Source organism: Indicator indicator, chromosome 33 (assembly GCF_027791375.1).
Source record: "Indicator indicator isolate 239-I01 chromosome 33, UM_Iind_1.1, whole genome shotgun sequence".
NCBI lineage: Eukaryota > Metazoa > Chordata > Aves > Piciformes > Indicatoridae > Indicator > Indicator indicator.
Window position 1 is genome coordinate 6,510,797 of NC_072042.1, and position 14,789 is coordinate 6,525,585.

At 54.1% G+C, this 14,789-nt stretch overlaps 1 protein-coding gene across 1 annotated transcript; it reads left to right on the top strand.

Moving 5' to 3' along the window:
- Positions 1-3,797: 3,797 nt before the first annotated feature.
- PDIK1L (PDLIM1 interacting kinase 1 like) lies at positions 3,798-8,426 on the top strand. Its single transcript, XM_054395293.1, has 2 exons — positions 3,798-4,082; positions 7,302-8,426. Exons 1-2 carry the CDS (start codon positions 3,798-3,800, stop codon positions 8,040-8,042), a joined length of 1,026 nt encoding a protein of 341 aa, XP_054251268.1. The 3' UTR covers positions 8,043-8,426.
- Positions 8,427-14,789: the final 6,363 nt, after the last annotated feature.

Genomic DNA, 14,789 nt, shown 5'->3' on the forward strand with positions numbered 1-14,789 from the left:
GGGGTACCTGTGGGGGCACATGTGCAAGGAGCATGTGGAGTCATAGGTAAAATGGGACAGGGGTACACGGGGACAGGGGTGCACAGTGACCAAGGGTACAGGGGTACACAAGTGCAGGGGTGCAGAAATGCAGGGGTGCAGAGGTACAAGGGTGCACAAGTCCAGGGGTATGTGGGTGCATGAGTGCAGGGCTACACGGGTGGGTAGGTGAAGGGGTGCACAGGTGCAGGGGTGCATGAGTGCACAGCCCCCATTTTCTCTGCAGCCAGCCCCCGCCCTGTTCCCCCCCCCCCCCCTCAGCCCGGGGCAGGGCAGCCCCAGCACTGTTTTGGGTGCTCCTTCCTGGCAGGCTCCTGTGTTGACCAAGTGACTGTGCTGGGACCTTCCAGGCACATCTTGCAAAGCTGTTTCCATTTCGGCACTTGGAGCTCTTCCAGGCAGGAGCTGGCATGGAGCAGGGCTGGCTGAGCACTCAGGAGGGCAGAGCAGGGGTCAGCCACCGAACGCAGCCAGAAGTGGGGCACCCAGGTGTGCACCCGCCCCCACGCCCACGAGCTGGCCCTGCCCAGGGGTGCTATTGATTAACTAATTGCTTCTGGACTCGATTAAGGGGATTCACGGAAACGGAGGGGTTGTAATGCCCTAAGCAGCTTTCAGAACCCACAAGGGGCTCGCCGGCCCCTAATTGGCTTGGGACGGCTTAGGCAGGGCCGGGGGCGCTAATCAGCACCGGGCTGCTGCCCAATGAACCCGGGAGAGAGCAGCGCCCTGGCACAAGCCTATCTGAGCAGTCTCCCGGGGGTGGCCCTGGCTGCTCCCCACATGGCCCCGTGGTGGGTGTGCAGTGGCTTGAGGAGACGGTAGGGACAACGACGGGACCCCTGTGCCCCCCACCTCCTGCGCACAGGGGGCGCCTCCAGCCTCACAGCCTGTGCAGGCAAGCGGACAACGACAGCGAGTGGGCCACAGGGACAGGGGACAGCTCTCTGCCAGGAGCTGTATCGCCATCACACAACGCCAGAGCTCAAACAAAGGTGCGAGGGACTCGCTTCATCCTCTCAACGCCAAACGATAAATGAATGAATTAATGAATGAAACGTTAAAAAAACCCGCACAAAACACCTCAAAAATAAAAGGAAAGAGGAGGGGCCACTGCGACGGTGCGGTGGGCGCCGTGCTGGGGGCTGCAGGCACGGAGAGGGGGAAGGAAGGGACCCCCTTTGCACCGGCACCTAACGGGGGCTGTGCACGCCCCCGCGGCAGCAGCGAGAACGGGCGCGCTCCCGCTCCCAACTTCCCGCCCTCCTCCTCGCCGCTGACCAATCAGAGGGCGCACTGGCGGCGTTGGGGGCGGGGCTGGCGCGGGGCCGCGGCGTCGGCGCAGGGCAGGGGAGGGGAGGGGGCAGCCCTATAATGGCGGCCGGGCGGCGGCGGCGCAGCGCTGGCGGCCCTGAGGTAACGAGGAGTCTGTCTTAGCCTGGCCTGGCTCGGCTCGGCTCAGCCCGGCCCGGCCCGGCCCGGTTCGGCTCAGGGTGGGGGGAACGGTTCCGGGCTGGCGCCTCAGTGCGTCATAGTGGGGCACACACGGGTGGGGAGCGCCGCTCCAGGTGTGTGAGGGGGACCTGGTGAGGCGGTTGTGGCCCAGCGGTGCCGGTTCCGCCTCCGGCCGCGGCTGGCGGGGTGAGACCCCTCCACACACACACTCCGAGCCTCCCGCCGGAGTGAGCGGTGCCTCGGGAATTCTCCTCTGGAGCCAGGTGTCCCTCGGTGCAGGTGGGGGCCCGGTGTGACAGGGGGTCCCTGGAGGAGCAGGCCGAAGGGGGAGGGGGGTGTTGCAATTGATTTGATTCCGTAATTGTTGCTGCTAAGCAGGCAGCCGCAGGGAGGGGAAGCGAGGTGCCGGCTCCCAGGCCTGCAGGAGGGAGCAGGGCCAGGCCCGGCCTGTTTGCTCTGTGCTGCCCGGCCCTGTGGCAGTGCCCTGCAGCCCAGCAGGAGCTGGCCCGGGCGGTCGCTGCCCTGGGGAGCAGGAGGCTCTTTGCATCGGGTTGGGCAATAACCCTCGGTGGCATTTCCAGAGCAGCCTGGTCCACTGTGGGGGTGAAGCGAGGCAGGGAGCAGCCCCAGCGCCTGGCAGGGTGACAGTTCCAGCCTGGGAACAGCACACAGCTGACTGGCAGCCGGGGCGGGTTGGAAGGTTTCCTGCTCGTTTTGAACCTGGTGTGAGAGTGTTTGAGTAACACGACCTTTTCTTCAGGAAGTGTTTGGCCAGCGGGGAGATCACAGCTCCTGCTCTTCTCCCCCTACATGGGAGGAGCTGTTGGCCCATCAGATGTTAATGTGCAAATTTGCAATCGTGGTCTGTTCCTCGCAGTCCTGCTGCAGGTGCAGGCTCCGTGCATGCATCTTGCGAGCAGAATCTCCTGGGAATGTCTTTCTTGGGCACGATCACACTTCGGTTCAAAATAGTCCTGACAGTGTTCAGCACAGAACTTTGCTGATAGGATAAATTGTCTGTGTTAGTGTTGCCCCGAGACTGATGACATCTCTTTTTCTCTCTCTTTTTTTTTTCTTTTTGTTTTTCTTTTGTTCTTAAAAAAAAAAAAAGTACTTAAAGAGTGGAAATAATTGAAAGCTTCCTACTAATCAGAGGCTGTTTTAGTGTGGTCCTTATTGCTTGGTTTACTGACATAAATTACATTTCTCACTGGCAGTCTGCCATCCCTATTTGAGTTGTTTTCCAAGAGATTTTCTTTATTTTGTGATGATTTTGTGTGTGTGTGTTTCATTCTGTTTGAGCAGTGACAATTGGGCGAGCCAAGCTTTTAGTTTTGTTTTTCTTTGACTCTTCACCATAGTCAGTGTCCCATTTCGGTTTGTTTGAGTGAAGGTGGTGCCTGCCTGGTGTTACTTTGGTTTGTAAGCACGCAGGGAAGGTGATCAATCCATAGCAGTGCTTGGTGGCTTTTTGTTTCTTTTCTCTGTGTGTGTGTGTTTCTTGTAGAGCAATATCTCAGCTTCTGTCCTCACCCTGCTGGGCAGAAGTGAGAGTTAGATGCTTGGGTACAAGCTTCTGCAATCAGTCAGCCTTTTTAGCTTCCTGTAACCATGGGCTCCTCATTTAGAGGAGGTGAAAAAAAAAAATCATAGTGCCCTCAAAAAAGAAATCAGAGGTGACCTGAAGCATCCTCTTGCAGTGTCAGTAAAAGAACTGAAGGATTAAATTGTGACAGAACCACTGACTGCACAAAAAGGCAGTGGCCATTAATTCAACCTATTGCTGCCCAAGCAGCAGCTTCAGCTGGCAGCTCTCCTCTGGTGTCCCAGGGTGGATGGAGAGGATGACACCACACTGTTATTCCCACAGATGCTCACGGAGGACACTGAGAGAAAGAAGCAGGAGTAAACGCCGTAGTCCTGTCTCGGCACGGGGCAAGCCTAGGTTTGAATTGTTGCCATCTTGAAAACTGGGCTGTATTTGAAATCTTAAATCATTCCCCTCCCCCCCTCAAAAAAAAAAAAAAAAAAAGGAAAAAAGATGTAATTTCACTTTGTAAGTAGTCCGTGGTGACAGGTAGAGGGTTACAGAGTAGCTGCTGGAGTGCTGCAGCCCTGGAAGGCAGCCTTGTGCTCAGCACCATGCTCGCAGGCGCTGCCCTGTTCCTGGCAGGGTTTTGCTTGGCCTGATCCTGCCTCACCAAGCCCCCCCCTGCCCCATGGAGGGGAAAATACAGCCCTGTTCTTGTTGATTTTAGCTCTGTGGGTTTTTCCCCCCTTCCCCAGAACCCTTGATCTTGAAGATGGTGAGTAGCCAGCCTAAGTACGATCTAATACGGGAGGTTGGTCGTGGCAGTTATGGTGTGGTGTACGAAGCGGTCGTCAGGAAGACCTCTGCCCGGGTGGCGGTGAAAAAGATTCGGTGCCATGCTCCAGAGAACGTGGAACTAGCTCTGCGTGAGTTCTGGGCACTTAGCAGTATCAAGAGCCAGCATCCCAACGTCATTCACCTGGAGGAGTGCATCTTGCAGAAAGATGGTATGGTGCAGAAGATGTCCCATGGCTCCAGTTCCTCCCTTTATTTACAGGTACTTGAAGCTGAGGTAATGGGGTGGAAGTCGTTGGTGCTGGATGTGTTAGCTGGGGGGGAAGGAGGTGGGGAGCCAAGAGCTTGATTTATTTCTTGATTTCTTTTGAGGTATGCTTAGTTAAGAGAGCAGACTGCTTGAAGGAGTTGGCTGAGGGGAAAAACTCTTTGAAATGGTTAGTTAGGAGAGGGGGAGAAAAAAATGAGAGAAAACTGAAACAGGAGAGAAAAAAACAGTTGGGAGAGAACTGAAACAGAAGAGGGAAAAAAAAACCAGAAAACTGAAACAGTTAAGAGAAAAAAAAACGGTTGGCAGAGAAAACAAACAGGAGAGGAAAAAAAGAACAGTTAGTTGGGGGAGAAAACTGTTTGAAACAGTTGGGAGAGAAAATGTTTCTCCTGTTAAAGAAAATCCTTTGCATTGTTGACAGCCAAAGATGATCATCTTTACCAGACTGTTATTGAGGACCTGCATCTTGTCACCTGAAGCCATGCCATAAAAGACTCGAGGATTATTTTTTAATGTTCCTCTGCTGTCCTAATTGGAGGAGACCCCAGACAGAGCAGCAGGGAAGGTGCAGGCTGTTGGTAGAAGCCCTCCTGCAGGGTTAATGAGCAGACACCTCCTCTGTGGTGGGACAGAGCTCTGGCCAATCTCTGAATCCCCTTGGAAGGGGGAGTAGCAGTTTGTGGCATTTGCTGTAGGAAGCCACCACTCAAAATTCCCTCAGAGGTGATCAGCAGTTGGTAGCTTGTGGTTTTCTTTGAAGAATAACTAGCTGTTAATCTCTTCAAAGAGAGGTAAAAGTATTCTAAACGAGGGGATAAATACCACCTCCCCTATGTGACTGTTGAAAAGTGTCCTTTAGGTTTGAAGCTGGCTGTGTTTTGAAGGACAAGGAGCTCTGGAAAGACTGGGAAAAGATAAAGACTGGGGAGGTCCTGCTCAAGAAGCTGCCCCCTAATGAAATCATCCCCTGGGCAGACATTGGTGTCTCTGGATGAACAAGTCAGCAGCCTGCTCTGTTTGCTGTGTTCTCCCCAGTCAGCTTCTCTCAGTTTGGTTCTCTTTGTTGTCCTTCTTGCCTGTCTGAGGCAGGACCTTTTGTTCAGCTGGCAGCCCTGCCCAGGCCACCTTATGCTGAGTGCTCTGAGAGAGGATTCCTGCCTTTGTAAAGTCCCTGGGGCTTGGTGGTTGTTACTGCCCTGCTTTCAGGAAGGGATTAGGGTAAAATAACTCTGATGTGAGAGGAATTAGTGCCTGTACCTTCCTAGTCCTTAGTGCCTCTGTGGAGAGATTGCATCCAGACAGCTGGGTGAGGGAGAGCTTAAAAACTGCAAGGTGGGAGAGAGCTTCCAGATCACCCACAGCTGGTTCTTGGTGGCAGTGCCTGCTGGCAGTGCAGCCTGGAGAACTCCCCTGTGCCAGGCATGAGCACTCCAGATTGTTTTCCTGCTCCAGAGAGCAGAGAAGAGCAAAGGGCAAAGCTGAGCTGGGGATCACTTCATCACAGCTGGTGCTGCACTGCTGGAGGAAATCAGCTCTCCCTTGGCAGGTCCTCTCCTCTCCCCACCCAGCTGACATTGTGCCAGAGCCGAAGGGGTGCAGTGTGAGGATGCTGCCTGGGCAGGGGGTGTTGGTGTCTCCTGGAGGGCTTTGGGGCAGGTGCTCAGCTGGTGTCAGCCCTACTAAGAGGTTAAGTGAGAGTCCAAACCCAGGCTGACCTTGTAGTGCTTCAGTGCTGTTGCAGACATGCTGGTGGATGTTGTCCTTAGTCTGAGGGGCCAGGAGAGCTCTCCAGCTCTGTGTTGGTGCTCACCCCTTGCTCTCCTGTCACACCTTCATCCCCCTGTCACTGACTGTAAACCCTAAACCTGTAGCTCTCCACTTGTAACATGGATTGACTGGTTGAAGATGGTCTGGTTTGAGTCCTAGGACTAAAGGCAGTCATAACTTGCTTTTCCTCTGGGATGGAAAAGGTCATTTTTGGAAGCATTTTTAGATGCCTCTATAAATATTAAAAGCTGCCTTTGTTTCTCCAAGCCTGGTGGAGCTACTCTTGGTTTATCTCTAAGTGAAATGGTGGCAGAGCCAGCTCCAAGGAGGCAGGGGAGCACTTGTGGCACCGAGGAAGCTGACTGCTGGCTTTGTGCTGCTTTCTCTATGAAGGGACTGACTGTTCCAGCTACTCCCTCAGCCTCTCCTGAGTTAGGGATCCTTCAACACTTGCTAGAATACACTCATGCCCAAGAAATGGGCTGAGACTCCTCAGCAGGGGATAAACACCCAACAAGAACCCCAGAGTCACTGTTGGGACTTTGTGTGCTGAAGGTGTTAGCCAAGTGGGTGGGACAGGCTCTGCTGGGGTGGGACACTGTCCAGCTGAGCAGATGGCAGTGCAGTGGCCACTTGGTATCTTTCAAAATGCTCTTATCAGGGTCTAGCTCCAGCTCCTGGGCAGCAGCCTGAGCTAGATAGGCTTCACCCACAGGAGGATGAGGAGGCTGGCAGATAGATTGTGATTGTTAGAGAGGGAATTCTGCCCCTTGGCTCTGCTCTGCTGAGACCCCATCTCCAGTCCTGCCTCCAGTTCTGGTGTCCCCAGCAGAAGGAGGACACAGAGCTGCTGGAGTGAGTCCAGAGGAGGCCACAAAGACGATCCAAGGGCTGGAGCAGCTTTGCCATGAGGCCAGGCTGAGGCATCTGGGGGTGTGCAGCTCAAGGGGAACCTTTGAGATGAAGGAAGGCTGCAGAGGGAGTTTTCCTGAGGGTGTCTAGAGACAGAGCAAGGGGCAATGGTTTGAAGAAGAGGCTGAGCAGGGTTAGACTGAAGCTTAGGGAGAAGCTCTTCAGCACTAGGGTGGTGAGACTCTGGAACAGGCTGTGGATGCCTCCTCCCAGGGGGTGTTCAAGGCCAGGCTGGATGAGGCCTTGAGCATCTGAGTCTAGGTGAGAGGTGTCCCTGGGCATGGTGGGGAGGTTGGAGCAGATGAGCTCTGAGGTTCCTTCCAAGCTGAGCCATTCCTGGGTTTTTATTTCCTCACCTCAATGTTGCAGGTTAGTTTTCATTCTCCCCACTTCCAACCTCTTGCTCTCTGGATCGAGAGGAAGATCCACACTCGAGGGTGTTTTTCCATCACATCTTTTATGTTCTCAGGACCATCAGGGTTGTTGTGACACTTCTTTTTTTTTTTTTTTTTTTTTTAATTCTTGTTGCAGCTTGTAGAGACCTCACTGAAAGGAGAGATAGCCTTTGACCCCAGAAGTGCTTATTACCTGTGGTTTGTGATGGATTTCTGCGACGGGGGGGACATGAACGAGTACCTCCTGTCCCGCAAGCCCAGCCGCAAGACCAACACCAGCTTCATGCTCCAGCTCAGCAGCGCCCTGGCCTTCCTGCACAAGAATCAGATCATCCATCGTGACCTCAAGCCTGACAACATCCTCATCTCCCAGAGCAGGATGGACGCCACTAACCTGGAGCCTACCCTGAAAGTGGCTGATTTTGGGCTGAGTAAAGTCTGCTCGGCCTCGGGGCAGAACCCTGAGGAGCCGGTCAACGTCAATAAGTGCTTCCTGTCCACTGCCTGTGGGACTGACTTCTACATGGCCCCTGAGGTCTGGGAGGGACACTACACTGCCAAAGCAGACATCTTTGCCTTGGGGATCATCATCTGGGCCATGCTGGAGAGAATCACCTTCATAGACACGGAAACAAAGAAGGAGCTGCTGGGCAGTTACGTCAAGCAGGGCACAGCCATCGTGCCCGTGGGGGAGGCACTGCTGGAGAACCCCAAGATGGAGCTGCTCATCCCTGTCAAGAAGAAGTCCATGAACGCTCGGATGAAGCAGCTGCTGAAGGAGATGCTGGCAGCCAACCCCCAGGAGCGGCCGGACGCCTTCGAGCTGGAGCTGCGCCTGGTCAACATAGCCTTTAAGGACAGCAGCTGGGACACGTGAGCCGGCCAGCCCCAGCCCTCTGGGCAGAGCTGCTCCTCACCTGACCCTCTGCATGGCAGGGGGGGAAAAAACAACCACAACAGCGCCTGAACTCAAACCTGCAGGGTGTGGTTTGTAGCCAGTTTAGAGTCTGATGGATGCGAGGTGGAGGCTGCTGCCTGGGTGTGTGTGGTGCCAGTGCAGGGGGAAGCTGTGGGGATGTCCACTTGTGCATGCTGGCAGTGGGATGTCTTGGAGTGATGGTGAGCTGAGACTTGATTTCCAGCACTTACGGAGTATTTCCTACATTCCAGTTTCCTATGTCAGTATTAGGAACTCTGCTGGGGTCGGTGGGGGGGAGGAAAGGAAAACCCCTGAGGTTTGCATGCTGGTAGTGCAAATCTCTTCAGGCTTTGTAATTAGTCCTGTGTACATATTTATGTGGAGGAGTGACTGGGAGTGTGTGCCACTTAAATTATTTGCTGTGGGTCTGAATGATTGGGGTCTGCTAGAAAACAAGGTGAAGAAGACAAGATGAGAAGCATTCCTTCTTCTCCAGGCAGGAATAATAAGTTCATTATTTATTTTTATTATCTAATGTCAAATGCAAGGTCTGAGGCTTGACTTTGTAGACACAAAACAATGCACTGCAAGGGGCTTGGCAGTTTGTAAAGTGCTGACGTGGCCAAGCTTAGCACTTAGAGCTTCATCAACCTGTCACTGAGGGAGCCAAATCAAAGAGGGGTGCAATCAGGTGCTAGCTAGGTCATGAATCACTTGATTTTTGTTTTCTTCTAGCAATCAACTACTTCATTAAGCAGTGAAGCTCCAGTTCTGCAGCCTGCTCTTGGCTCTTGTGTCTCTAACCCAACAGCACCTGGATTCTTGGCAGCAGAGTTCTGTGGGTCTAGGTGCTGAGGGTGGGGGAGCCCAGCACTGTGAAGTGTTGATTTAAAAGCTCTTCAAGGTGCAGTGGCAGCAGAGCTTTCCTGTTAGCTGAGTCTGTAACTAGCACTAACTACTCATGGCCTCTTCCTCTGTAGTGCTGCCTCTAAGCCAGTAGTGCTGAGGAGACAAAGGGGTGTCTGTCTCTGACTGGCAGCACACACCTCTGCTCAGACAGGGCAGACAGCTCAGTGAGCAGTGTGTGGAAGCTGCCTCCCATTTGTGTGCCAGCCTGGGCCTTTTTTCTGCTGGTTTCCTCCTGTTGAAGAGGTTGAGATTGGTTTAAAAGCCTGGCTGGTAGGCTGGAAAGTTTTGGAATGGTTGAAAGGCTTCTAAGCCTCAGCTCCTACCCCACAGCAGCAGATTGGATGTGCTCAGAGAGGTTTCACTGAGGCCACCTGATGCTGCTGAGCAGACAGAAGCTGCTTTGTAGTAGCACAACTCTTGGGTTTTGGCTGCAGCCTGAGGGTTTGCTCCTCAATTTGACCCTTTGGGGGAAGGTGCAGTCTTAGAAATCTGCCTTTAAAGCTGCCACAGAGGCCACTTGGCTGGATAAAAGCAACTGAATGTTTGTTTTCTTTATTCAGATCTTACCTGAAAACTGCCCCTAAGGATTTCCTTCTGGAATTTGCTTCTTGGATGCTGTTCCCTCATAGTCTGGTGAGAGCAGCTCTGAGCAGTTGGGTTGATTTTGGCTGGGTGTGAATAAACATCACAAACAGAAATTTTTGTTCTAAACCCAAAGTATTCTGATTCTACCCAACCTGAGATCTTTACAGGCTGCAGGAGGTTCTTACTGGGTGCCCTGTGGAGCTGGTGGCTGTCACCCAGAGGGCTTTAGTGCTTAATTTTGGTTACTTTGCTTCAGTTTCTCATTTGAAGGCAAGTTGTGCTTCTCAGACAAGCACTGAGGCATTCCCAGGCAGCACTTTGCTCCCTCAGTGCTTATTGCTCAGAAGATGCTGCAGAGGTAGCTCTCAGAAGCTGGAGAGGGAATTGATGGGAAGGAGGTGACCACAGTACAGCCTGTGGCCTCTTCCCTGCAGGGTGCTCAGGCTAGGGAAGAAGCTGTGGGGCCTGGAATGCTAAAGAGCTCAATTTATCTTCCAGAAGTGGAGATATGCTGAGTCCAGCATAATTGAATCCTCAGCCTGTGACTGAAAGGAGGAAATCAAACCTCTGGCTGGGCTCAGTTTCCATGTGGTCATTCCATGGGCACAGCCCCAGAGGGGTCTCATTTTCCCCTGTTAAATTCAAAAGCACTTCACAAACACATCACAAACTCCTCTTCGAAGCTCTCCTGCCCTCCCCAAAATCAGACTCAGCTACACTACCTTAAACTACAAACCTACTCCAGAGTGCTTCTGACCACTGACCCTTGAAGGCACTTTGGCTCCTCTCTGAAGTGTTCCAGAGGATGACCATGGAGCCTGCTGCCAGCCTGGCACAGGAAGTCTTTTGGGGTTTTCTTTGTTGGTTTTGGGTTTGTTGTTTGTTTGGTTTTTTGTCTCCCAAAGTTTTCTTTGCACTGATTGCCACTTTACAGGGTTGGGGGGACCCCCAGAGAACCCTCTCATGGTGCTCAGCCTTGCTGTTGGGTGACACTGAGTGTTTCCTGTAGTCTCTCTAGGCCTATTCTGTTCTGTTTGTGTTGTCTGAGGTCTTTGGTTTTTTGTTTTGTTTTTTTTAAAACCTTTGATAAAGAAAATTGTTGGTAGCAGCTGCAGTTACTCACCAGCCTGACATGGAGTCCAGATCCTTTTCAGCACTCAGATGATTTTTGTTGTTGTTGCTGGGTTTTGTTGTTTTTTTTTTTTGTTCTTTTCTAATTCTTTCTTTTAAAACTGTAAAATATATTTTCTGGAGAATTTATAATGAGGAAATTTGTGTAATTTATTGAGTTCATGACTGGTTTTTTTGAAATAAAAATCTGAATTTCAATGAAGTTTCTGAGCTTTCTTTGAAGCTGCTGAGGGGCCTGGAGCAGCTCTGTGAGGAGCAAAGGCTGAGAGCCCTGGGGCTGAGAGCCTGCAGAAGAACAGCCCCAGAGGGGATCTGAGCAATGCTCAGCAAGAGATAAAGGGTGGAGGGCAAGAGGCTGGGGCCAGACTCTGCTCAGTGGTGCCCAGGGACAGGACACATGGGCACAAACTGGCACCCAGGAGCTTCCCTCTGAACATGAGGAGAAACTTCTTTGGTGTGAGGGTGCTGGAGGCCTGGAGCAGGCTGCCCAGAGAGGTTGTGGAGTCTCCTCTGGAGGGCTTCCAACCTCCTTTCAGGGAACTTTGGAGACCAATGAGGTCTCCCTTCAGCCTCCTCCAAACTAAACTAATCCTAACTTCGGCTTTATTTCTCTTGCTCTGCAGAGTGCTGAAGCCTCCAGCTCCAGCTTGCCCACCCTGATCCCTGGGCAGGGCAGGGTGGAAGTGGTAACTCTGGGGCTTTCCCTTGGGGCTGCTTTAAACAGAGGTTTGCTCCTTGCCAAACTGCAGCGTCACAGCAGATGTTGCTTTGTGGTTGAGATAAGTCCTGTCTCAGGCAGCCATTCAGCAGCCACCTGCCCACCCCTTGGAAGTGTGCCCTGGCTTCCCAGAAGCAACTTTTTTGTCCCCTGGGCCAAGCAGAGGCACTGAGGTGGCCTTTGGACTTCAGGCAGCACCGACAGCCAGCCCTGTGCTTTGATTTTTTTCCTTTGTTCCACCAACAGAAGCCTTCAGGGGGTGTTGCTCGTTAGGTGCTTTTGTGTCAGTGCTGGCTCCTGTGGTCAGATCACAGAATGCATCAGGTTGGAAGGGGACCCTCAAAGGTCATATTGTCCAACCCCCTGCAGGCAGCAGGGACATTCCCAACTAGATCAGGCTGCCCAGGGCCACATCAAGTCTGATGCTGAATGTCTCCAGGGCTGGGGCCTGCACCATGTCCCTGGGCAACCTGCCCCAGTGTTCCTCCACTCTTGTGGTGCAGAACCTCCTAAAAAAGGCAGCAAGGCCAGACTCTGCCCACCCTGGGGTCTGAAGTCCCCATGGGAGCCTTGGTGTCTCCTTCCAGGCTCCAGCTGCTGTCTAGCTCCTGCTTGCACCGACTTGCCTCAGATGAGCTGCTGGGTTCAGGTTTATTCATGGCTGTTTGAACCCTTGGTATTTTGAAACCTGAACAGCAAACCTCCCTCCTGCCCTCTCCCAAAGCAAAGCTGCTGCACCCTAGGCCCTCTCTGGCTCACAGCCACCCAGCTCCCCTGGGCTGCTCTCCAGGCAGTGGCATTTGCATGGACCTCAGACCAGAAAGGGCTTTTGGGGGTTAAGTAAAGCAGCAAGTAGGAACAGGTGGCTGTGGTACCAGGTGCTACAGCCCTGTCTGCACCTGGCCCTGGTGGAGCTGAAGGGATTTATTTGGTTTGTTTTTAAAGGAGAAATGCAGCTGGAGAGGATTCAATGGGACATGGCTGGCTTCAGCCTCTGGCTTCCCCTATCTGCTCATCCAGACGCAGTAGAGCTGTGCTGGGAGCCCTGTGCTGGGAGTCCTGTGCTGGCCATGCTGCTCCTCCAGCCTGGTGGGTTGGCTATGGGATGGAGATGCACTCAGCAGGGCAGAGAGGGCCTTGTCCCCACCACCATGTGCCAGGAGGGAGGGCAGTTTGTAGGGAGCTGGGCTGTGGAATTGGGAGCTGGAGGTGCTCTGAAAGGGGCATCTGTGCCCTGGCACTTGTGACCCTTGAGGACTCTCTCAGAATGCCTCTCCTGCCCCAAGGGCTGGAAGTTTCCACACCTGGCTCCAGCTGTGGTTTGTTTTGCTTTCCTGGCTCCATGCTTGCTTCCTGGTGAGCTGGGAGGGAGCAGAGCCCTACTGAAGGGCAGAGAGGACCTGGGGATAGCTCTGAGTAACCTCAAACAAAACCAAGGGACTTTGAGCATCCATCTGAGCAAGAAGAACTTCCTGCTGCAATCACAAGAGGAAAATCCTTTCTGAGAAGGCAGTGACAAACCTTCCTCTCTTCCCAGGGGGAAGCAGGAGCTGTTGCAGGATCTGCTGGGATGCTGATGCCAGGAATGATCTGATTCTCAGATCATCCTCTTTTTGTTATCCCAAAGGCAATCTGCCAGTAAGAGTCTGGCAGGTGCTCGAAGGAGGAGCCAGAAGGAGAGCAGTTGCTCTGGGGCAGGCACTAGGTAGGAGCATCCCATGGGAACACCCTGGCAAAGGTGAATCCAAGGCTGCCTCTTACTCACTTGTGGCTTTGCCGGAATCGCTACCAGGATTCCAGCCTGGAGAATGAAACCTGGCCCTAACGAACAGTGACTCACGGTGGCTGGAGTTAAAAATAAGATGCTGCTGGCTGCCCCTCTCCCCTGAGGGAACATGAGGGCGGTTCCCGGGGCTGTCACAAGCTTCTCCGTTTTCGTCTGCCCAGGAGTCCTGGCCCCAGCCCCTTCCCGGCACCAGTGCTGTCACGGAGGGAGATGTTGGACATCAACCCAGCCCCAGTTCCTGGCACAGGTTCTCTGGCAGCATCACCACAGGAAGGATCTGGGGTGGGGGCCAGCAGTGCTGGGGCTGGGTCCCCTCTCATCCCCCTGCCCTGCGGGTCCCGGGGCTTTGTCCCCACCTGAGACTCTGCAAACAGCCTGGGCTGCGGTGTACCCCAGCTCCTCTCCCCCCGTGCTGGCCGCTGGAGGCACGGCAGGAGCCGGCAGGTCCCTAGGGAGCCCTGGAGACCTCCACTGACCCTGCTCCAGGGTTCTGAGGTCGGGGTGCAGCAGGTCCTTCCTCCCTGGCTGCTGCAGTGCCACACTCACAGCCCCCCGGGGATGAGGGGGGTGGGATGGAGGGCAGCGCTCAGTCCTGGGGAAGGGGGGAGAGGGCAGCGCAAAAATAACCTCTGGGCCAGCTCCAGCCCTTTGTGGCTTCCTGCGATTTACAGCCCTTCCCGGGGGGAAGAGGAGGCAGGAACTGACCTGGCTCGGGGCTGGCTTTGACCCTTTCACCACCAGCAGAGAAGGTGCTAGAAGGGCCTCTCATTCTCCCTCCTCCTCCCTCCTCGCCGGGGCAGGATCCTGGGGAAGGGGATCGTGGTGGGCTCCTGCTCCTGAGCTGCACCCTGCATCTCAGGGTGGATGTAGGAGAAGCTGCTGGAATGAACAAGGTTTCCCTGTCTCATTCCTGATTCCCTGTGTCCTGCGGGGATAGAGGGACTCAGTCCTGCCTGGGAGGAGGCGGAGATCCCTTCAGAGATCCCAAAATCCCAGCCAGGCTCCTGTAAGGGGGTGGAGGGAGGAGGAGAGCTGGCAGAGGTGAGCTGGAGCTGCAGAAGGAGCAGGGTTAATGTGGCTGGGCAGAGGCAGGCCTGCAGGGTGGGAAGGCTGTGACTGTGACACCGGAGCCATGCTGGCAGGGTGGGCTCCTGCTGACGGGGCTGGGCTGGCAGGGGTTAATGGGGTGGCTCTTCCTCTTCCTCAACTTCTATATGAGGCTCCCGACAGCTCTGGGCTCAGTTTGCAGAAGGCAGCCAGAGGAGCAAGGGCTGAGTGAGAGAGGAGCATCCCTACACCCCATCCCGGCATCCCTGCGTGGGCTCAGGTGAGCATCTTCTGCCTGCCGAGCCCAGCAGCTGGGCACAGATCCTGGCATCCTGGGCACACTGGTTCTGCCAGGGTGAAGCTGCTGGGTGATGAGACCGTGGGCTGGGGGCACCTTCTCTTGAGCCACCAGGGAGCTCTCCCCAGCACTGGGAGGCACTGAGGAGCTCATCCCTTGGGAGCACAGGACCAGACAAACTGCGTGCCTCAGTTTCCCCACCTGCAGAGCACTGGTGGGTGTGGTGTTGGA

Excerpts from the sequence above, each read along its gene's own strand:
- PDIK1L (XM_054395293.1), top strand. The coding sequence starts at position 3,798 with ATGGTGAGTAGCCAGCCTAAGTACGATCTAATACGGGAGGTTGGTCGT. Across the intron at positions 4,083-7,301 it reads GTTCCTCCCTTTATTTACAG|CTTGTAGAGACCTCACTGAA; the intron begins GTACTTGAAGCT and ends TTCTTGTTGCAG.